The sequence below is a fragment of the Aedes albopictus genome, chromosome 2 (genome assembly GCF_035046485.1).
Source record: "Aedes albopictus strain Foshan chromosome 2, AalbF5, whole genome shotgun sequence".
In the NCBI taxonomy this organism is placed as follows: domain Eukaryota; kingdom Metazoa; phylum Arthropoda; class Insecta; order Diptera; family Culicidae; genus Aedes; species Aedes albopictus.
In genome coordinates this window covers 468031847-468054370 of record NC_085137.1, presented here as the reverse complement: position 1 = coordinate 468054370, position 22524 = coordinate 468031847, and the positions used below count along the sequence as shown (strand labels likewise).

Below are 22524 nucleotides of genomic sequence, written 5' to 3'. Positions count from 1 at the left end.
TTAGTTATTATTGAGTTATTTTCCGGTACAAAGTCAGTTATTATTTTTGTTTTTTTAGCTCTTACTCCCAGCAAACCAATAACAAGTTTTGCCATTTAGCTTTTCATTTTTAAAGGCAAAATTTGATCTTCTTTTGTTACTTTCTTCTACCCGAGTGTTGCCATAGCATTAAAATGTTTGACGTTAAGAAAAGTTTAGTAAATATGTCTTGATATTTCTATGATTTTCAATGTCTTAGAGTCTCCAAGAAGTAGGGACATTGAGTTTATAATAATCTCAATGTGTTGACAATATTTGGTCTTCTCATGTTATTCTCACTGACAAAATACAAAAATACCAAATAAATCATCAATAATAAAATAAGTTATGATTGCAAAGTATGCCATTATTTTACTTGGGATGTTCAGAAGAACTTATTTTGTCATGATTACATATTTTGCCATTATTCAATTATTTAGTGTTATTCAATAATAACTTAGAAATAACAAATTGTGCAATGATAACATTTTTTGTTTTTAGCGAGTTATTTAGTGTTATTCATAAATAACATATGCATGGTAAAAAATGAGATATGATGGCAAAACATGTTATTATTTTGTCTTTGGTTTGTTCTTTGCCTCTACCCGGGTAGCTCCTTCATGCTGAATTACTGGAGAAATTGAACAATCACTACTACTGAAGACTTCTAGTTCCGAGCTCCCCAACTGGTTGGAGAACTTCACAGTCCCCGCAAGTAGGTATCCTGTTATTTTTTTTGTCTGTATTAACGAGATTTTTAACCCTTGGCTAGTTTATCTCGGGATCCACGCTTTACTTCCCTTCCGAAGGAAGAACTCACATTTTGAGAGTTTGTCTGGAATTTTCTGTGCTTCCAGGATGTTCAATCATATCACCGACTATGTAGCAAAAGTGTAAGTTTTACGGCTGTAGATTGTATGTTACGCACTGCAGGGCAATTTGGATGAACTAGATAACTCAAAAGTATGTTAATAGTGTCTGTAGTCATTCAGTAGGTACCAACAACTATAATTGGTTATGTTAGATATCTCTGTATAGCGAAAGAATGGTTTGTCGCCGTTGTATATCCTATTTTATGTACTCCAGAATAGTTTGGATTTTCTTGATCATTCCTATTTGTATCGTAAATATATTGTTTTCTGCTTTCGGGAAATTAACGGAGGATGATGGAGTCGCACATCGAAATTTTGTCTGACGAAAATAGTTACGGTTACTACTGTAGACCTTATATTCCAGGATCTTTGTCTACATGAGAACTAGGCCCTGGGTATGTGTAAAACTCCAAAACAGTTGTAACTTTAGGACTACGTTCAGTCCGTTTCATAATAAAGGGCTACGGTACATGTGAAGGACACCAGGATTACGTTCCTGCGTGACTCAATGAGTCACGTACTTCACCCAGGACAGGTACATGCGCTCATCTGTTTCCAAAACAAATACAAAGTAGCGAAATCTGAAGCACATTTGCCGCATAACCTGTGATAACCCCCGCCGATAACCAAGACCATCTATTGATTGTGGGATCTATAATCGAAGCTATTCGAATCATTCAGAATCTCAGTCTTTCCTCAGTCTGAAATCTGTCTCAGTTGATCGACAGTTGCAGTTCGCGCCGCCCCGAAAGATGAAGTCCCTCGCAGTGATTTTTCTGTAAGACCCGGCAAAGTTACGTCTTTCCGAGCAATGAGTTAGTGATAAAGTGATTCCTTCTTTCAGATTTCTTCAAGCATGTTTGTCATTTCCCTTCAGCGCTGACAAATCGTTGGAGTACTCATGTGAAAAACTTCATGGAAGTTGTGTTTTACACAATGTGTTATTTGACAATGAGTCCGATCTAGAACAAGTTGTCTTCCAGGACGTTAGCGATCCTCTCACGATTGCATCGGGTAAAATACCCCATTTCACTAGAAAACTGTCCGAAAAGCTACCCGGCGTAGTGGATCTAGTAATCAATGGCTTGGAGGTGCAAACCTTGTACGTCAAACCGGAAATGATCCACCTGGAGGCCGTCAAAAATCAGATCAAAATGCTGGAGGTAGATGACGACCCGGATAAAACCTATCAAATGATTACGCTAGACCTTTCCAGTAACAAGCTTCGTGACGTACAAGTTCTGTCCAGATTCAAGAAGCTTCGTCAGCTGACGCTGGATGGAAACCAACTCGAACATTTGTCCATGGATCTGTTTCAAGGAATGTCCGAACTGCGTAAAATCTCGCTGGAAAATAACCTCATGCACACGTTCGACACAAGTAGGAAACTACAACTGATCAAATTGCAATCCGTGTCACTAGCTGGGAACCGGTTGATCGAGTTGGACGTCGTACTGTGGGATCTGCCATCATTGAAGCAGCTGGATGTGTCAAAAAATAATTTGTATACTTTTAGCGGCAGCCTGAATCAATTCACCGCCCTAGTGGATGCTAAACTGTCCTCGAACTACTGGGATTGCGATTTTCTGGAAACTCTAAATCCAACAGAGAAACTCAAATTAGACGAAGATGAGCCTGGCCGTTGCAGAGAGCAGAATTTGACTACTATAAAGAACCTTTGTTGCACTAGTGATCCGTCCGGTTTCCTCACTACTGACTTGAAAAATGATTACGGTATTTACAACGATAAGTGGGAGGAACTTAGGGCACTGAAGAAATCCTTGCACGACTTCAAACAAGGAACGGAGCAAAAGTTGCAGCAAATAGGAACTCTTCCGGAGGATCGGTCACTGATCGAGCGCATTGAGGACATGGAGTCGAAGCAGAAGCAACTACTGGAAAAGCTCAACGGTCGACAAGAATCCGTTGCAGTGAAGGAGGTTCAAGAGCTACGTTCCATCATCACCGATCACAAGAATACCATATACAGCCTTGAGTCTAAACTGTCCAATTTGGAGTCACAGCTGGAAGAATTCGGCGAGCGACTGAATGGTTTCGATAATGAAGATAAGTTCGAAAAGTTCAAAGAAATCCCAGAAAAGCTACGAAATTTGGAGAAACAGCAAAGCGATCAAGCCGCCCTGCTGAACGCAACGGCCGTTGAACTCCAGAACAATATTACCGATCTGGGAAAACAGCAGTTCCGGTATCATTTGTCCACCGTCGATTTGAAGAGCAAACTTGGGTTGGCGCAGGGTCGATTTTCCGAGGTGAATGTCCGGCTTGACAAGCTTGTGTCGCAAAACGGGAAACTTCGAAAAGATGTTGACGATACCAGCATGAGAGTCAACGCCATGTGGAACATGTTGAATGAGATTGCCGAAGGCAAAGAATACTAGTTTGAAAACGCGTTTGAGTTCGCATTTATTTATTCTTAAAAACATCACAACTTCTTTTTTGATAGACTTCTATTTCAGTGCTATTTAAGTACATTGTGATCTTACTTTACGTCTGCTACAGCGGGAGATATTATATTTTATTTGAATCTATATGACCAGTGTTGCCAGAAATAATGGTAATGAAGAACAATTTACTGCTTATTAGGTGCACTATAACATTGTCGAACCTTCGAATTGCCTGTTCTACACCGGATCTGAGATATTGAGCTATAATCTAATCTACATGATCAGTATTGCCAGAAATAATCAAATTTTTGTGTCACTGTGTGGTACAGGGTCGTATGGATAAAAAGTAGCGTCAGATGCTTAGTGGAGAGCCCTTTTACTCTCAGTCAGTGAGGTACTAGGAGATCTCAGGGGGTTTTCGAAGGCATCGCAGAGTTTCAGAGGATTTTAGATGGATTTTGGAGCCGTTTTTGGGGGCGTTAAAGAGTCTTAGGAGCGTTTCATGGGGTCCAAGGGCGTTTTAGGGGGATTTCAGAGGCATTTCTGGAAGTTGAAGAGGATTCTCGGCGAGTTTAATAGCCATAATGCAGATGAATTGGGGGGTTCCGAAGGGTCTCATGGGTCGTTACATGGGTTCCAAAAGGGTTTGAGAGGGAGTTCAGAAGCATTTCAGGAAGTTCCAGAGGATTTTCGGTGGATTTCAGAGGCGATACGTAGGCGATTTCGGAGGTTTCAGAGGGTCTCAGGTGCGTTACTTGGGTTCCGAAAGGGTTTGAGGGGAATTTCTGAGGCATTTTAGGAATTTAAATGGATTTTCAGAGACTACATCGCAAAAACTGTCGAAACGCCCCTGAAATTCCATTTTATCTAAGGATGTTCTTGAAACCGCCGTAATCCCATTGAAACGCCCTTTAAATCATCATAACCATTTTGAAATATCTCTGAAGTCCCTTGGAATGCCTTTAATAGGCTCCAGAGATACCCTGAAACGCACTTTAAAACGCCATATAACGCCCCTGAAACTATATCATACGCTAAAACCTCTATGAGCGCCCTCAAAACGTGTCTGAATCGGGGCGGTTTAGGGGGATTTGGATTTCAGAGGCATTTCTGGAAATTTTAGAGGATTCTCGGCTAGTTTAATAGGCCTTACGCAGACGAATTAAGGGGTTTCGAGTTGTCTCAAGTACGTGGCATGGGTTCCGTGGGGGGGGGGGGGGGGGGGGTTGTTAGGTCGGTTGTTGTTTTAAGGGGATTTTGGAGCCATTTCAAAAAGTTTCAGAGCAATTTCGGTGGATTACAGAGGCGTTACGGAGTCGATTTCGGGGGTTTTGGAGGGTCTAAGAAGCGTTACGTTACGGGTATGTGTGGGTTTAGGGAGGTATTTTAGGAAGTTTCAGCGGAGTTTCAGAGACCACATTACAAAAAGAAACGCCCTTGAATATTCCTTTGGTTTAAGGGTATAAGGGTATTCTTGAAACCCCCTGACCTGAAATGCATTGAAACGCCCCTGAAACCACTGAAATCCCATTGAAACGCCCTTGAAATCGTCATAATCAATTTGAAATGTCTCTGAATCCCCTTGTAACGCCATTAATAGGCTCCAGAAACCGCCTGAAACGTACCTAAAACCCCTTTTAACGCTCCTGAAATGCCATCAAATGCTCCTATAATCTTTATAAACGCCCTTAAATCGTTCCTGAATCTCTCTGAAATGACTTGAAACCCCTGTGAAACGCTCCTGAGACCCCCTGAATTGCCCTTAAACCCCCTTAAAACGCCCCTGAAGCCCCTTGGAGTCCCCTTTTTTGGGTTTTCTGATAGCTTTCTAGAAACCTCCTTGAGCCCACCTTGAATGCCCGGATTTTCCACGAGTTTTTCTCGGAATATCCTGGAACCTCTTTTAATGCCATGAGCTGGATGTGCATAAGTAAAAAATTGCATACAGGGCAGAAAAAGAGGGAATTTTATAGGGAGAGGCAGATAATACTTCAAATACGGGATCATAGTTTCCATAAAAGGTTTTGTCCCTTGGGTGTTCGAGATGGCGACAAGGGGGTTTCCTGGGATTTCAAGCGATCCTGAAAGGCGGGGGTTTTAGGGATGTTTTGGGGGGCTTAAATTAAAATTTCAGCGAGTTTTAGGTACGCTTAAGGGACAGTCCAGGGAGATTTAAATGGTTAGAGATTTGTTTTTGCTTTCAGAGCCTCCAGAGCCGTACCTGAAATCATCTAAAACGCTAAAACACACCTGAAACCCCCTAAGCTATCCTAAATCCTCTGGCGATCCATGGAAGCCCTCTGAAACGCCCCTGAATCCATCTGAAACTCTCTGTAACGCCACTGAGCCCCCATGGAACCCCCTGAAACCACCCGAGTCTACCTGAAACGCCCCTGAAACACTTTGAAATGCCCTGAAATCTCCAGTAATCTCTCGAAATCCCCTGGATCTGCTCCCTTAATCGTCCCGGAGACCCTCTGAAATCCCCCTGAACTCACTGAGATACCCTGATATGCTCTTCACGTCCCCCTGAAGCTCATGAGACTCCCTGGAACTCCCAGGGCAGACAGGGGTTTTGTCTGTGCCCTAAGAAACCCCCATGAAACCCCTCAGAATCTTCCTGAGAACCCCCTGAATCCTACTAAGACCACCTCAACGCACCTGGGACCCTCAGAGTCTTTGAGATACCCTGATATGCCCTTGAGACTTCCTGAGCCCCCAGAAACCTCGCAGAACTTGCTGAAATCCCATAAAATTTGCCTGTGACACCCTAGAAATCCCCTGAAACCCACTGAACAATTCTAAGAATCCCATGGATCCTCCTGAGATCACCTGAAACGCACCAGAGACTCCCTGAAACTCCCCTGAGACGCCCTTAAGAAGCATCGAGTCTCCCCGAAATGCCCCTGAATCACCCAAGATGTATCCTCGTGAAATGCTTCTGGAAGCCCTTCCTGAGAACCCCTGAAAACCTCCTGAAACCATCTGCGATACCTGGAACAACTCTGGAACTCCCTGACACAAGCTCTGATACGTAAGAAACCACCGCCCTTCACCTCCTTCCCGAAACCCCCTGGAACTCCTCGAAATGCCTGGTGTATCTGAAGAGGAACTCCGAGAACTCCGAGGAAAATAACGATAGGAACTTCGGAAAAAGAAATCCGAGAAATATAAGACAACTCCAAGAACTCTGGAAACCTGTGTGAGAAATTTCCAAGGGAACTACGGGACAATTCTAGCGAGAAATTCTAAGGTAAAGCCGACAAATTCTTTGTGAGAAACCCCTGGAAGAAAGGTACAAAAATAGGGCAAAAACCTCTGGAAATCTGTTGGAAAGTTTTCCTGGAAAATCACAAAGATAAATCCCCGAAGGAATTTTGGAGAATTTGGTTAGAGTCTCCGGAGGAAATCACCCAAGGATCTCTGGAAGAAATCCCGTGAAGTGCTCTTGCAGAAACCCCGCAAAAAACTCCTCCAGAAGGAACTCTGGTAGAAATCCCAGATACATCACTTAGAAAGTTCCGGAAGGAACAACTAAAAATTCCCGAGGGAACTTGGGAAGCAAATATAGGGAGAACTTCTGGATGGAGTCTTGAGAACTCCGGGGCAAATCAAAAAAGAACTTCGGGAGAAATCGTGGTAACAATTCAGTAAGAAACTGCGAAAGAAATCTGAGAAAGAATTGCAGCTAAAACAAAAAAAAACATAAGAAATCCCGAAAAGAGTTCAAGAAAGGCCTGTACAGGTATACCCAAATAACAATGAATGCTGAACAGTGAGATTATTAGCAGAACAATAGCTGGTTAATGGTGTCAATGGCTGGACACAATAACAGCTGAATATTGGTCTGAAGTATGGCTTGTTCAACCTCTGTAATCAGTATTACATAGATGACTGAATATCAAGTTGAATAGAATATTAATCATCTGGGTAACCAGCTTCAAAACATACACCAACATGCAGAATTAATCATCTGTTGTTCAACCTTCAATCAAATAATTTTTGACAGCTGACCCAAGCATGGTTTTCGTGAAGTCCACATTGCTTCTTCAGCCTCAATACAGACTTAGTTCAACTTACGTTCTTGACTATTCAGACACAACAAGTAATGTTCTTGTTTTCGAGGATAAGTATACAATTGTGTGTGGTGTAGGTGCTATGGTGAGTGACTATAAATCAGGAGGTTCGATTTCAATACCAGTTTTCCCACATAATAATTTATACATTCCTAAACATCTCTTCTGGAAATAGACGCAGCTAATGGTAAAAATAGACTGACGAAAGTGTTCCTATTTATTTTCATACAATTAATAAATTTAATTGATTACTGATTAAGCGCATATTAAGCCTTAAATCAGCCTTCCATTGTCCCTCAAATCAGCTAAAGGTTGAATAAAATCACCAAAATTAGATGTTTAGGAGCTGAATAAAGAATTGTATCACTTGTGCTCAGCTTTTGTTCAAATGAATGCTGATTTAAAAAAGTTGGAGAAACGTTTGTACAGCATCAAATTGTTACCTGGATATGTACCTCGATTTGGAGGACCCTCGATTATATGTACTTCGATTTTATGGTAAATTTTTCAATATCTAATCAAACTTGATGATTTATAATGCAGGGGTTTTCAGCTTTTTGACACGTGGAGCGCTTCATATCAATAAAATCAATCGCTAGAGCAGTTCCTGAAGGAACGGCTGGAACAATTTCTGAAAGAATCCTTGGAACAACTTTTCAAGAAATCCCTGCGGGAACTTCTGAAGTAATTCTAGGAATATTGAAAAAGTCTTTAAAGGTATTTCCGAAAGTATTGCTGATGAAATTTCAGAAGGAAATTCAAAAAATAAAATCTGAAGAAAATTCTAAATAAATTACCGAAAAAAAATCTGAAAAATAAGGGATATTTTAAGAATCCATAGATGGATTTTCTGATGAAATTCCAGAAGGAAAACCTGAAGAAACGCCTAAAACGTCTTGATATATTTTAGAAAAAAATCGTGGAGAAATCCTCTAATAAAAATCCTAAACATTTTTTCTAATGAACTCCTGGAGAACCCCCTGGAGGAATTTCTGAGAAAATACATAGAGGAATAGCCTGCGGAATTGCATATGAAATCTCTGTGTGAATTTCTGGATGAATCTCTGCAAGAATGTCTTCCAGCCTTTCCATAAAAATCCGTATAAGAATCTCTGAAATAATCTGTAGACAAATTACTGAAGGCATCCTTGGAGGATTTTCTAAGAATTTATTTAGCAGTCTGCGGAGCAATTTCTGGCAGAGAAATGTCTTGAAGGAATATCTAAAGGATTGTGAAGAATCCTTGGGAATTTCCTTAATAATGTCTTGTAGAATTTCCAGAGTAATTCTAGAAAAAAATCTTTAGAGAGCTTCTGAATTTCTGATTCTTAATGTATCTGTGAATAATTTTCTAAAAAAAAAAGTATTTTTGAGAAAGTTTTCTAGATAGTCCAGTAACATTTTGATGACCAATTAGTCTTGTAGAGGTTTTGATAGCCGCCATAAAACCTTATACCTTTTATTTTAGTTTATTGATGGTTTCAAGAACCTCTTCTAGTCTATTTGACTAAAAAATGTTGCTTGGGCATGCAACATTTTTGGAAGCTATCCGTGCAAAACTTTCTTAAGGAGTTCTTAGAGAAATTTCCAGAAGATTTTGTGAAAGAATTTCTGACTTAATTTCTTTGGGATTTCCAGGATGATTTTTTTTTTTAATAAATCTAAGAATCCCTGGGAGTATTTTTCAGGAGCTCGTGAATTTTTTTTTCAATGAATTCTAGGATGGATTTCAGCAAGGGTCAATGAAAGAATTATCAAAAAAAATCTGTGCAAGTTTTTTCAAGGTAATCCTTGGAGAAATTTGTAAAGAAATCTCTGCATAAAAACCTGGAGATATTTCTGAAGAAATTATTGCTCGAATTTATAATAAAAGTCATGGGAGATTTTCCGAAAGAATCCCTCGAAAAACTTATGAAGGAATCCCTAGGGCAGTTTCTATAAGAATCCCTGCAGAAAATCCCCGAATGGATCTCACATTTTTTTTAAAGAGTTTCTGGAGGAATATCTAAAGAAATCCCAGGAAGATTTTCTAACAGAAATTCAGATTTTCCCTGGAGCAATTTCTAAAGCAAACCCCTGAAAAAGTTAAGGCATAAATCCTTGAAAGATCGTTTGTGAGAATACTGAAGGAAATTATCGAAGGATTTTTCGGAAAAAAAAATCTAGAAAAGTCTCGTAAAAAATACGGTAATTCTCTGTAGGATTTCTGCAGAAACTCATACACAACCTACTGACACAACTCTTTATGAGACTTCTGGAGGAATCCTAAGAAAAATTTTTGGAGAAGTTGGAAATTGCTGTGGGATTTTCTGATGAAATCCTTGGAAGAACTTCCAAAGTAACCCTAGTATCAATTTTCAGAAACATTTTCTGAAAAACTCTAATGGTTTCTGAACGCATCGTTGAAAGTTCTGGAGCGATTTTTGAATAAATGTCTAAAGAAATTTCTGAAGGAATCACGGAACGTATTTTTGGAAGAATCCCAGGAGAAATTTCTGTTCGCATTCATGGATATTTTTTCGGAAAAAATGAAGGAGTTTCAGAAGTAAATTATGCAAGATGCTATAGAATTTGTAGAATAGGAGGAATTTCTTGTTAGAAGACATTCCCTGAAGACAGTTTCCGAATAAATATATGGAAGATTTTTTTAAAAGAATCCGTGAGGGAATTTTGACCAAATACTCTAATTTCCCAAAAAAAATTCAGAAAGATTTTTATGAAAATTTCTGAAGAAATTTTTTAAAGATTTCCGAAAAAATCTAATAGATTCTCCAAATGAATGCCCAGAGAAATTTCTGAATAGACATCCAGAGGAGTTTCTGAAATAATCCCAGGGCGAATTTCTCAAATAATCTCTGAAATGATTTTTGAAAAATCATGGAGGAATTGTTGAAGCAATTCATGCCAGATTTCATGAAAGAATTCTTTGTGGCACTTCTGGAGAAACACAGGGGAAATTTTATGAAATAATCTTGAATATGATGATTTGATTTGGGAAGTTTTCTTCGGAGATCGTCGTAATAAAGTTGAAAATGCTGAATTCACTTACTTTTATTTACCACCGCAGAATTGCGACAAAAGGCGACCGAGCAGATTGCGGTACACTACACTACTCGTACAGAAAGATCGTTCGGCAAATACAGCATCACCAGTAAACACGCTCTAACAATTGCTTGTTTCGAATCTCTAAATATCCGAAGGAACCCCTTGAGGAATTTCAGAAGCAATTCGTAAAGGAAACAACACGATTCGTCCGCTCAAATCACAACTCCTTGTTGCTGCACCATTCCTCCAGCTTGTCGATTTTCCGCTTCATCTCGTCGTACCTAAAGCTTTGCTTTCGATGTGCTTCCTCCAGTTGTTCCACCTTCTCCCGTTGGCCTTCCAGCCGATCTTGCAGATCGTCAACAATGCCGGTTCTACTGATGAGCAACATCATGGGATCCGGTTCACTGGCTTCCGCCTTACAACAGACCCCACCGAACAACGTTCCATCGCAAGTCCGATCGATTTGACCGTGTCCGATGGCACGCTGCTCCATTCGATCTACCATCTTGTGCAACCACGCACAGTTCCACTGGTTGGTGTGTAATTCCAACTCCGCCAACGAGGGGAACTCCTCCAGGAAGGTGAACAAAAAGCCCAGATTGTTATCGCTGAGGTCCAACTTTTGCAGGGCCGGCATGCGCCACAAGGACGTATCCAGATAGCTTAGCGCGTTATGCTGAAGAAACAGCGACTCCAAACTGGGCAGACCGATCGATTTGACGGTATCGATCGCGGTTAGCTTGTTCCGGTGCAACGTCAAGATCTTGAGATTCTTCATGTTGGCAAATACGTCCATCGTCAGCACTTCGAGCAAGTTGTCGTTCAGGTAGAGCTGTTCCAGCTCGGTTAACACTTTCAACGGACTCACATCCGTCAACAGGTTTTGGTAGAGATGTAGACTACGAAGGGGCAATGCTTCAACGGCAGTCACGTTAGAGATATGGTTATAGCTGGCGAACAGCATGGAAAGGCGATCGCAACCGTTCAGCTCCAACTGTTCGATTTTCAAATGATGAATCATAAGGTTTTCTACGTCCGGTAGACATCGGAATTGCTCCTCTCCGAAGGTGGTAAATGTACTGTTCTGAATCAGCAGCAGTTTGTCCGATGGAAACGTAGCTTGCGGCATCGACTCGGCCGTTACGTTTTCAACAACGCAATACCCTTTGTGGTAGTCTGTGCAACTGTACTCAACAGCTTCCACCAGGATGAAGCCAGCTGCAATTCTAAAAATATCACTTGATTAAGTTTGGTACGGCTAGCTAACCTGGCAGAGAGTTACGTACAATGTTAGGAGTCGCTTGAAGAAAGAAGCCATTTTAAGAGCAGTTTCACTTGATTCTGCACGACGATCGTTGGTCTCAGAAAACGACTGATCAAGCTGATGCGGATCAGCGCTATCAGTGTGAAACATCAGCTGTCAGTTTACACAAATAGCCACGGGGACCAGTATGTATACTGAATGGAATTATTACAGGTTCACGACTGATAATACTCATAGAGTTCTATCAATCTTGATAGTTATACGGTACTGCTGCTCAATGCGGTTGGAAACACTATTGTGTAAATATGTTTATCATATTTTTGCCATACGGCGTTGGGACTGTTGTGCAATGCTTGTTAAATAAATGCATAATTTATTCACGATTATCGCAATAAAACATTATTGTCCTAATCATTTATAATTTCTGCTCATGACTCATGACGGTACGTTCCGATGAGATAGAGTAAGCTTCTCATCTTCCATGAGCACATTTTCACAAATTTCATCTCTCAATTTGTCAATTAGCAACATTCTGTGCAAGTTTTTTCAGTATGTTTCTGATATTCCAGCAAATCTGGTAAATACCAGTAAAGGGCAACATGTATCATTGTACTTCAACAGTTATTACAAAAAAATCAATATTTGCCAATTGACCTTTTTACATGTGTATATCGTATGGCACACATGACGACATATTATGTTCAAGAAAATCAAAAATATTTCTATATTACAAAAAGATCCTAGGCCGATTGGAAATCAAGCCCGTGAACATGGCTGTACTGAATACCTACGCATTATATGGGTTGCTCTCATCACTTGGGTCGCATACATGCAGGGCCGGATTTACAAGTGTGGGACCTGGGGCCACAGTGTTGTGGAGGATAAGGGTTTGCTCATAAAGAAGGAAAATAATGGAGAATAAATATGAATCTTCATTACAAACAAGGATTGAAGTTGTAAGTGAAGTTGAATCTAGGACAACTACAATAGCAAGAAATATGGGTTAACACTATAATTCATTGAAGATAATAAACCAGATTTGAAATCTGGTGTGAAAACGGTGATAGAAATAAAGCAAAACCCCTCTTTTGGAAGTGTGCTCGTGCATAGGACTGCACAGATGTAATCAAAATTCATGACAAAGAGGAGAGTTCAAAAAGAATATAAAATAGAAATCTTCTTGAATTTTTTAGAAAAATTTGTAACGCAATCACGCTCGTTTTCGCAAAAACTCCAAAAATAATTTCTAGTGGAATCACAGGTGCAATTTCTGGAAGAATTGCTGGTCGATCACTAGGTTTTATGTGGAAATTAGGCACAAAAAGGTCTAATGCAACTGAGGGAGCTTCTCGCAACCTTCAAAAAGAAATTTCAATAATACCCGAGCAGAAGAGAATAACAACAGCATAACAAAATGCGTTATTTTGGCAAAATAACTGCATAATGGAATTAGTAATTTTCATGTTATTAACATAACATATTGAGTTATAAACTTGTCTGTCATAAGCGGCAAAATAACAAGTCACATAACAAAAATTTGTTCCTGAAAAATCAATTTAATAACATGTTTTGTTAGTGGCAATAACAACTTAATAACAGTGAATTTGGGAAATATTTCAATAACAAATTTTGATATTAAAGAGTTATTGATAACATTCCGAAAGCAAAATTAGGGTAAAAACTAACTTTTTTTACTCATTTTTGGGTAATGATTTTAAGTGTGTTATTCTATTTTTAGAAAATAATAGATCACATAAAAAAAATTCGATTTCATTATAAAACTTACAAACATGGACGGGATTTGAACCTCCACAATCCTGCTATCGTAAATTTTCAGTCGCCTTTACCAATGAGGCTATCACAGCACTTGCAGTGAGGGACGATAGAAGCTTTACTGGTTCTACGTATTGCCAGTTTCCCCATTTCCCCATTTCATGTTTGCCAGTCGCAGGACAAAAATAGACAGAGATTTGAATGCAAGATCAAACAATGAACCTCTCTCTCTTACCAACAGCGCTATCGCGGTGCGCAGACATGCGCACTGAAACACTAATAACAGTGGTGGCATGGCCCGTCGTCGGCTATTTCCAAGGAGTAAAGAGAACGATGAAAAAGTTCTAGGTAGTCGACTATTTATGATTGAGCTTCGTCATGGGGTGTATTTTGGCGGCGACAAAGATTCTTTCCGGACGGAGATGATTTTTATTTTATTTTTTGTTTTGTTCGCGTTGTGAGAACGGCGATTATACACGTACCTACGTGAGCGAAGGTAAAAGGTAATTATATCATATGCCGATATGATTACTTCTGCAGATGCTGTTTAGTTTTATTCTGTTTAGGATTATTTTTAGTAATGAAAAAAGATATTTATGACATAATGTCAAACAATATATGATCGAATAATAATAGATCGAAAGGAAAAAGTTATAATAGACAAATGCAATCACCAATTGAGCAGAATTGTCTGTATAGTTGACATTTTTATTGATTAGAATTATTTAGTAGGTACCATATTTGCTATCTCCACTCTCACTAACATTCATTACTTCGTAATACATAGTCTGTTCGGTACTTTTTGACGTTATAATTAGAGGTTAGAATAGCAGTACTGTTAAAATGACATATAAATTCAACTAAGTTTACTCAATTTTGAGATAAAAAAAAACTCATTTGCAGATGTATCACTTTTTGAAGCTAAAATTATACTTAACCTATAAGAATTGGGAATCGTAGAAAAGTGATAGGAATTTGGCACCGTAACGGGACTGGGATATTGAAAGAAGGAAATTAATACAAAGATAAACATATCAATAGCTATGATGCTATATTTACCCAAAACTCAAATTATAGCAATGAATAAAATAAAAAATACGGAAGAGTCTGATGAAATTTCTAGATATTGCAATGCCTTTATTTTTTACTTCATAATATGAAACAGCAGACAATAAAATAAAGCAGGTAAACTATGTAATGGTTATATCTGCGATAAATTTTCTCCGATTTTGACAATATTGATCTCATTTGATCCAGATTTATTTTTTCCATCAAAAACAAATCCGACTGAACCGATCTGGTCATCGTGAGTTAAGAAAAAACCTGAATTCAGTAACAAATTTTGAAAATGACGTATAATCAATGGTGTAGCATTGATTATACGTCGTTTTCAAAATTTGTTACTGAATTGCCATACACGTGGAATTTTCCATAAACCAGCTGCAATTGGCTTCTTTAGTAGTGTTGAGATAATTCCATATTCACAATCTACATGCCAAACTGAGCCGAAATCCAAATTTTCATGAACTTTGGTACCCGGGAACCTATTTAAAAATCGATTTAAAGTTTGTATGGGAGCGATTTGTAGAATCACCCCTCGTCGCATTTCGTACTGGGCGGAGCTGTCAAGCAGTTGCCCAGCTATCAAAAGGTGATTTCAAAAAATCTTTTTGTAATTGAATTTAGGTATCAAAATAAACTTTTAAAAATCTGAAAAAAATCATACTGGCTTATAAAAAGGTGCTCTTTCGAATAAAATCAAAAAATCAATATATTATTCTTAATTTAAAAACCCAATTGGTGATTGGTACAAATTAAGTACCTTACCAAGAAAAAAATGTTAAATTTAAATTTATACGTTCAATATGTAGTCCGTCCAAAGTCTTACACCGTACATGAAACCGTTTTTAATTAGATTTTGCTTTAGATTTTATAGAGGCATTTTAAAATCTTCTCCTGTGTGATAGGGATAGGATTTTTCAAAACACCATCGTTCTTCTTCTGCTATGTTCTGCTATGTTCTCGTTTAGATGTATGCAGGGTACTGCGCCACTTGGGCAGTGGCTGGTATTTTGGGTACTTTTCAGCTACAACTCAATCAATTTCAGAAATTTAGCAAAACCTCGCGCCGCCCAGCAGGGACTTTGTTTTGTACACATTACAGCACCTCCATGTCACGTAATATACCACACCTCTTATCAAATGTGATATCGTAAGCGTACCATACTTTGCGCACCTAGGGCCTAACTTTGCGCACTTTTCAAAAAATCGTTAAACAGTTTTTCTGGTGCATTATGCAAACTTTTTCCCACGGAATACTAGTTAGTGATATGGGGTATGCACTTTGTCTCAGTTTGGATGTAATGATAAATGGAAGAGGAAGACAAATTGATGAGTGAATATGCAGTTGCTTTCCCTCAAATGCTGTAAATAACGTTGTAGAATGACGTAGGTTTTGATTCAAAATTTGTTTTAGTTTAGATAGCAATACCATAAAGTATTTGTGCACTCTCAATAATACAATAATAACCAAACTTGTTCCACAACAGAATGTAATATTGAAATGTTATTTAAGGGCTGCATACCAATTGCTTGGTCATAACAAAATAAGATTGTCCAACAAAACATGTTATGGAAACGTAATGCCTTGATAATTCAATAATAACAAAACAAGATATAAAAACAGGTTTTGTGATTTCGTAGTTATTAATTTGATATTCCCCTCTGCTCGGGTACTTCTGGCGAAACTTCATGGAGCATTAGAATTTTTTTAGTTTGTTTTGTAGCGGAATCTCTAATAGAAATTATTGAAAAAAATGCGCGGGAACTAGTGACGAGTTCTTGGTGGTATTTCAGACTTAATTTGTCATAGAATTTTCTGTGAAATTTCCAGAAAACCTTTGGGGAAAATTTCGGAAATTTTTTTTTTAATTGCTGAGAAAATTTCCTTATGACTTCACAAAAAATAATTGTGTCTACGACGCTTCGTTCTTGAGTTATGATTTTTCAAAGTAGGTGCCCCAGACAACCAGAAATTGCATAAGGATGTACGCTGTACATCGTATAAAGTACTATTTTTACTCACTATCGCATACATATACGGCTGAGGGACAATTTTCATCGCATATGATGTTTTTGAACTTATTGCGATGTATCTGGTAAAATCATATAAGAGTGCAAACTAACTTTTATAATGTATAACTACATCGTAGTAGACGATATTCTGATGTTTTATTGCGACGAACTTTACTTATTCGCAAAAGAGTTCGAGCGGACTCGCAAACTGTCAATTGAATTCGCATAATTACGCACTGTGATGATTATACGACTTCGCTTGGTACTTTTCTCATCAAGTCAGTTAAACTCGCATTGGTGTACAAACTAAATCGCATAAAAGTAAAAATAAACTCGTTAAAATGTGCATACAAACTCGTATAAGCTAGAACCGTTAACGTTGGAATATTGCGATGTGATATGTGATAACAATGAAAGAGGTGCGTTGGAGTGCCAAAAAGCTACAAGAAAGTTAACAGGCATCATTATGGTTACAAAACAAGTTACTAAGTCATCATTTTTGTTTTGTTGACCTGATAATTAACAATGCTGGGTGGTGCTAGCAAGAGAGGGGTAGTGATAACTGTGCGGGAAATCACGCTTCGTCATTTTGAGCTCCAGATAGCTTGTCGAACATGTACAGCGCAGGGAAACCAAGTGCATTCCAACAAATACTTAGGTGAGTGAAAATGTCATGGCAATTAATCAGTGTGTTTCATAAGTGGTGTTTGGTGTTAAGTGTGAAGTATGGCTCGAAAATCCAAAGGTTCTTAGTTCGATACTGAGGTGACAAGAATTGTTTTTTTTTCGAATATTATTATTAGGGACAATGGAAATTCGCGATTTCGCGGAAGCCGCGAAATTCGCGAAATTGGCCTTTGGGCGCGAATTGTGAGAAACTCCGCGAAATGCCGCAAAATTTGACAAAGTTGTGAAAATGTCTTATAATTTTCCATCAATTTCAATTTTTTAAACATAAATTGATTGATATCTTTTGATAATGGTATGTTATACACGACTATGTATCGCATAATACAAGTTTACTCTATTTTCAATGTATGCTTCTTTTCTATTTTTTTGTCAAATATGTTACGTTTTCGATGAATTCATGTTAAGACCTCTGAAAACCAGAAAACCAAGTGAACTATTTATTTGGCATGAAAAATTTAATGTTTATTTAGCAAAACGGTCAAAAATATGGGGCCGCGACAGTGCCGCGAAATTAACAATAGTTACCCGCGAAACTTAAAAAAAATTTGCCGCGAATTTCCATTGTCCCTAATTATTATGTCGCATAAGATGCTATATTACGTCGCAATAGTGCCCACCGTACATCGCATAAGATATCGCTTGAAGTCATATAGCGTTATTATTTTTCCGTCAATGCACGTATAGCACTTCCACTTTTGTACGCATAAGGCACTTTCACTGCATCTTATGCGATGTAACTTTACCGCATAAAAGTACGTATAACATGAACATAAACTTCATTATACGTGCAATTTTTTTGTCTGGGTGGTGTCTGTGGAAAATGTTTGTTTTCCACTGGAGTTTTCCGGGAAATTAGGCGGTCCTGATTTTTGCAATTTAGCTTTTGTTCATATATAGTATAAACCCAACCTATGAAAAAAAAATCATTAAATTCTGAGAACCTTCGTACCAATTTGTTCGATAATAAAAAAAAATCCCTATTGGCGGGAAAATTATAACGCTATATGATTTGAAGCGATATTCTATGCGATTTACCGTGTACACTATTGCGATGTAATGTAGCACCTTATGCGACTCAAAATTATACGCAAAAAATAGCATCACAAACGAAGGAGCGGATCTGGTGTCATGGTAAAAACACTTGACTATCACGCCGAGGAGCTGGGATCGAATCTAACTCCCGACTAGGCTAGCGTTTTTCTTTCGAAAAGGAAGTAAAGCATGATCCCGAGATAAACTAGGCCCAGGTTGAAAAAAGAAAAAAAAAATCATATGCGATGAAAATTGTCCCTCCGTCGTACATGTATGCGATGGTAACTTAAAAAAGTGCTTTATACGATGTAATGCGTGCATTGTCGTGCATCCTTATGGGACTGGTTGTCTGGAAAGCACCATTGAAGTTTTTAAAACATTTGAGGGTCCCCGATATGAAGGGGTGTAACCCGAGTAATATTTTGATTGCCAATTAGTCTTGTAAAGGTTTTGAGAACCGTCATAAATCCTTATACATTCTATTTTGGTTTAATGATGGTTGTAAGATCCTCTTCTTATCTATTTGACTAAAAATGTTACTAGGAAAGTGGCATTTTTGGATGGTTTCTCAAACCATGATAATATCAAAATAAAATTATTACGGGCTTATAATAGTTCTCAAAACCTCATCAAAACTATTTAGACTTCAAATTGTTGGGCTCTGTGAGTCATGCGTGGAAAGGGAATTCTAGATTTAGTGCATATCTACAGGAGATATTTTGTAAAATTACATTATGAACCTATAAATTTTCGCTGTTGGACTCCTTGATGGATTACGCGATGGTTGGCAAAAATTTGCACGAGCATAATTTAATTTTGCGTGAAAACTCATGTAAATATGCACAGCATTCCTTTTACGTGCATGACTTCTCGATGAATTTTACCTTGGTATTTTTTCTGTGGATCCCACCACTCTTTGGCAGATCGAGGGGGGGGATAAAAATAATAAAGCATTTAATCTAAAAAAATATTAAAAACTCATCGGATTTGTTATTGAATTTTTAGCTAGACCCGATAATTTGATACATATTTTTATCTGCCCACTTAAAATGCAAAATCCAGTCAAAAAATTTTGAATGGGGGGGGGGAGACAAAAAGTCAAAATGAAATTTGTATCAGCCTTATTGCAATTTTGTAATTTGTTGACAGCACCTTACATAATAGAGTTACTTGGTGGTAGAACTTTATTTAAGAACTACCTTTTCGCTAGACAATGTGAACTGCGAACAACAGCTTGAGAAACACCGCACCGTATTGATCAGTCGTCATTCATAGGTGAGATGATAACATTTTGCACAAATCTACTGAATCGGGAATAGGAGCAGTACATCCTCCTGAGTCATAAACTGCAACAATGTTGCCTTATCAGCCAACTGGATCATGCCATGGTTCACCGGAGATATAGATTATCGATCTCAGTTGCTTGTTTTCCCTCGATCGTTTCAGAAGTCAGCATGGCTTTGAAGCTCTGGTGGTAAGTTTTCTCATCATGACGAACATTGCCAAGTTCCTCGAGTGATCTAAATTTCTTTTTTTTTTCGTTTATGCAGTTGCATCTTCCTAGCCGTTTTGCTCGAAAACCAACATGTTCACGCAGCTGCCGAGCGGCCCACAGCAACAGCCTTCCGATGCCTGAATGAAGAATCGTCAAAATGTACAATCAACAGGATAGATTTAGGAGATTTAGGTGATTCCGAAATTGTACTGCCCGACTTACGAAACAAGACTACGTTGCAGATCAAGGGAGGTAACATGTCTACATTTGGGCTTAGCGATCGATTGGGGAACGTGAAGAGACTCCAATTGGGATCGCTTCAGCTGAGGGAACTCTGCCTGACGTATATGCTTCGAGAAGTTTCGGCCGCGAACAACAACATCAGCTCGGTTCAGTTTTTGTCCTCTAGTGCCAAGTACGAGCTGGAACATCTCGACCTTCACAGCAACGCGCTGGCAACATTGGAAGGCTTCGATGTGCTGGTGAATTTAGTTGAAGTTCATCTTGAACACAATGCGCTTGAATCGTTTAATTGGACTGTTTTCGAACGCATGGTCAAACTGGAGAAGTTGTACCTAAATGGAAACAAGATCATGAACGTGATGGCTACGAACGAAATCGAACTGCCAGTTTTGGAGTACCTTTCTTTGGCGGGAAATCACTTAACAAATTTGGACGTGTCGAACTGGAAATTTGAATCCCTCACTGAGTACGATTTTAGCTCAAACAATTTGTCGCGAGTAGATAACCTGAAGGAGCGCTTCCCCAGCTCCCAAGCTGTCCTGCTGGCCAACAATCGGTGGTACTGCGGCTGGTTGGAAGACACGCTGGAAGAATTCAACAAACTGTTTGTGGTGATCAAGGACCGGGACGAAAGCTGCGAGGGCATCACCTCGGCAAACATTTGCTGCACTCCGGAAAAAGACACCATCCCCGAGGACACCGAGCTGGATAAAAAACTAGCAGAACTGGAACAGGCTCAAGAAGTTTTGCAATCAGACTTTGAGACGCGATTTGAAAACTTGAAAACCGACAATGAAAACGATCTGAAAGATTTGATTAGCAAATATGACAAACTGCTTCAGGAGGCCCCATTGCCAACGTCCTCGTCGAACCCCGCAACACCTACCAAAAACACCCAGTACACAACTTTCGCGAAATCGCTAGAGGATTTGAATACCACTGTGACCATGGAGCTGAGGGATGTGGCAATCCAGCTGTCCGAGAACGAGAGGGCACAACGTCGACTGTCCTACATCATGTTGGAGCTGAAAAAGTCCATCGAACGGGGCCGGAAGACAACTGCCGACTTGCAGGAACAGCTGGACAATCTGCGGAGCGACATCTACAAAAAGCTGAAGAAGCGTAACTGAATTGCTTGGAAAGTTAAATGAGGGTTTAGATACTTTTTTTTTTTAATATTTTTATCAATTCTTAATAAATATCTGGATTAAAAACCCTGATTAAAAATATCAAAATTTGGTTTCATTTCCATTGAATTCCTCTAGTGATTCCTTCAGGAACTCCTTGAGGATTTTTTTCATAAATTCCTTCAGAATTTCTTTCAATGATTCTTTCAGGAATTCTTCTTGAATAATCATGAATTCCTCCAGGGATTTCAACAGGAATTCTTCCAGGGATACCTTCAATAATTTTCCAGGGATTTCTCCTGAAATACTTTCAGACTATCCTTAAGGATTTCTTTCAGGAATTCCATCACAAATTCCTCCAGGGATTCATTAAGGAATTGCTCTAGGGATTCCTTCCGGAATTTCTCCAAGGATACCTCCAGGAATTGCTTAAGAAATACTTTCACGGAATGTGTCAGGAATTCTTCCAGGAATTTCTTCAGGAATTTTTCAAGAGATTCCTTCAAGAATTCTTCCAGGGATTCCTTCAGAAATTCCTGCAAGGATTTCTCCAGGGATTCCTGCAAGGATTCCTTCAGGTATTCCTACAAGGATTCAAACAGGAATTCCTTCAGGGATTCCAACAGGAATTCTTGCAAGGATTCCAAAAAGAATTCCTCCAGGGATTCCCACAGGAATTGCTCCAGGAATTCCTCCAGGGATTCCTTCACGAATTCCTCCAGGGATTCCTTCAGGAATTCCTGCAGGGATTCCTTCAGGAATTCATCCAGAGATTCCTCGAGGGATTCTTCAGGATTCCTTTAGCAATTCCTGCAAGGATTCCAGAAGGAATTAAACCAAAGATTCCAACAGGAATTCCTACAGGGATTCCTTCAGGAATTCCTTCTGAGATTCCGCCAGAGATTCCTTCAGGAATTCCTCCCGGGATTCCTTCAGGAATTCCTCCAGGAATTCCATCAGAAATTCCTCCAGAGATTCCTTCAGGAAATCCTCCAGAGATTCCTTCAGGAAGTCCACCAGAGATTTCTTCAGAAATTCCTCCAGAGATTCCTTCAGGAATTCCTCCAGAGATTCCTTCAGGAGTTCTTCCAGAGATTCTTCCAGAGATTCCTCTTGGGATTCTTCAGGATTCCTTCAGAGATTCCTGCAAGGATTCCAGAAGGAATTACTTCAAAGATTTCAACAGAAATTCCTTCAGGGATGCCTACAGGAATTTCTACAGAGATTCCTTCAGCAATTCCTACCGAGATTCCTTCAGGAATTCCTACCAAGATTCCACAAGAGATTCCTTCAGGGATTCTTTCAGGAATTCCTCCAGGAATTCCATCAGAAATTCCTCCAGAGATTCCTTCAGGAATTCCTTCAGAGATTCCTTCAGGAATTCCTCCAGGAATTCCATCAGAAAT

General features: G+C 39.0%; 3 protein-coding genes and 1 non-coding gene across 5 annotated transcripts in view; 2 read left to right on the top strand and 2 right to left on the bottom strand.

Moving 5' to 3' along the window:
• The window catches only part of LOC109418038 (uncharacterized), a 462219-nt gene that overhangs the window by 62355 nt on the left and 377340 nt on the right, over positions 1-22524 (bottom strand). The window lies entirely within an intron of this gene.
• LOC109413015 (uncharacterized) lies at positions 1561-3300 on the top strand. The gene is made up of 2 exons (XM_019686699.3): positions 1561-1668; positions 1735-3300. The coding sequence occupies exons 1-2, from the start codon at positions 1643-1645 to the stop codon at positions 3287-3289; spliced, it is 1581 nt and encodes a 526-aa protein (XP_019542244.2). The 5' UTR covers positions 1561-1642; the 3' UTR covers positions 3290-3300.
• On the bottom strand, positions 10405-14769 carry LOC109418118 (leucine-rich repeat transmembrane protein FLRT1-like). The gene is made up of 2 exons (XM_019692309.3): positions 11706-14769; positions 10405-11645 (listed from the first exon to the last, which is right to left on the bottom strand). The coding sequence occupies exons 1-2, from the start codon at positions 11831-11833 to the stop codon at positions 10634-10636; spliced, it is 1140 nt and encodes a 379-aa protein (XP_019547854.2). The 5' UTR covers positions 11834-14769; the 3' UTR covers positions 10405-10633.
• On the top strand, positions 14906-21557 carry LOC109413035 (uncharacterized). The gene is made up of 2 exons (XM_019686715.3): positions 14906-19727; positions 19804-21557. Exons 1-2 carry the CDS (start codon positions 19639-19641, stop codon positions 21119-21121), a joined length of 1407 nt encoding a protein of 468 aa, XP_019542260.2. The 5' UTR covers positions 14906-19638; the 3' UTR covers positions 21122-21557.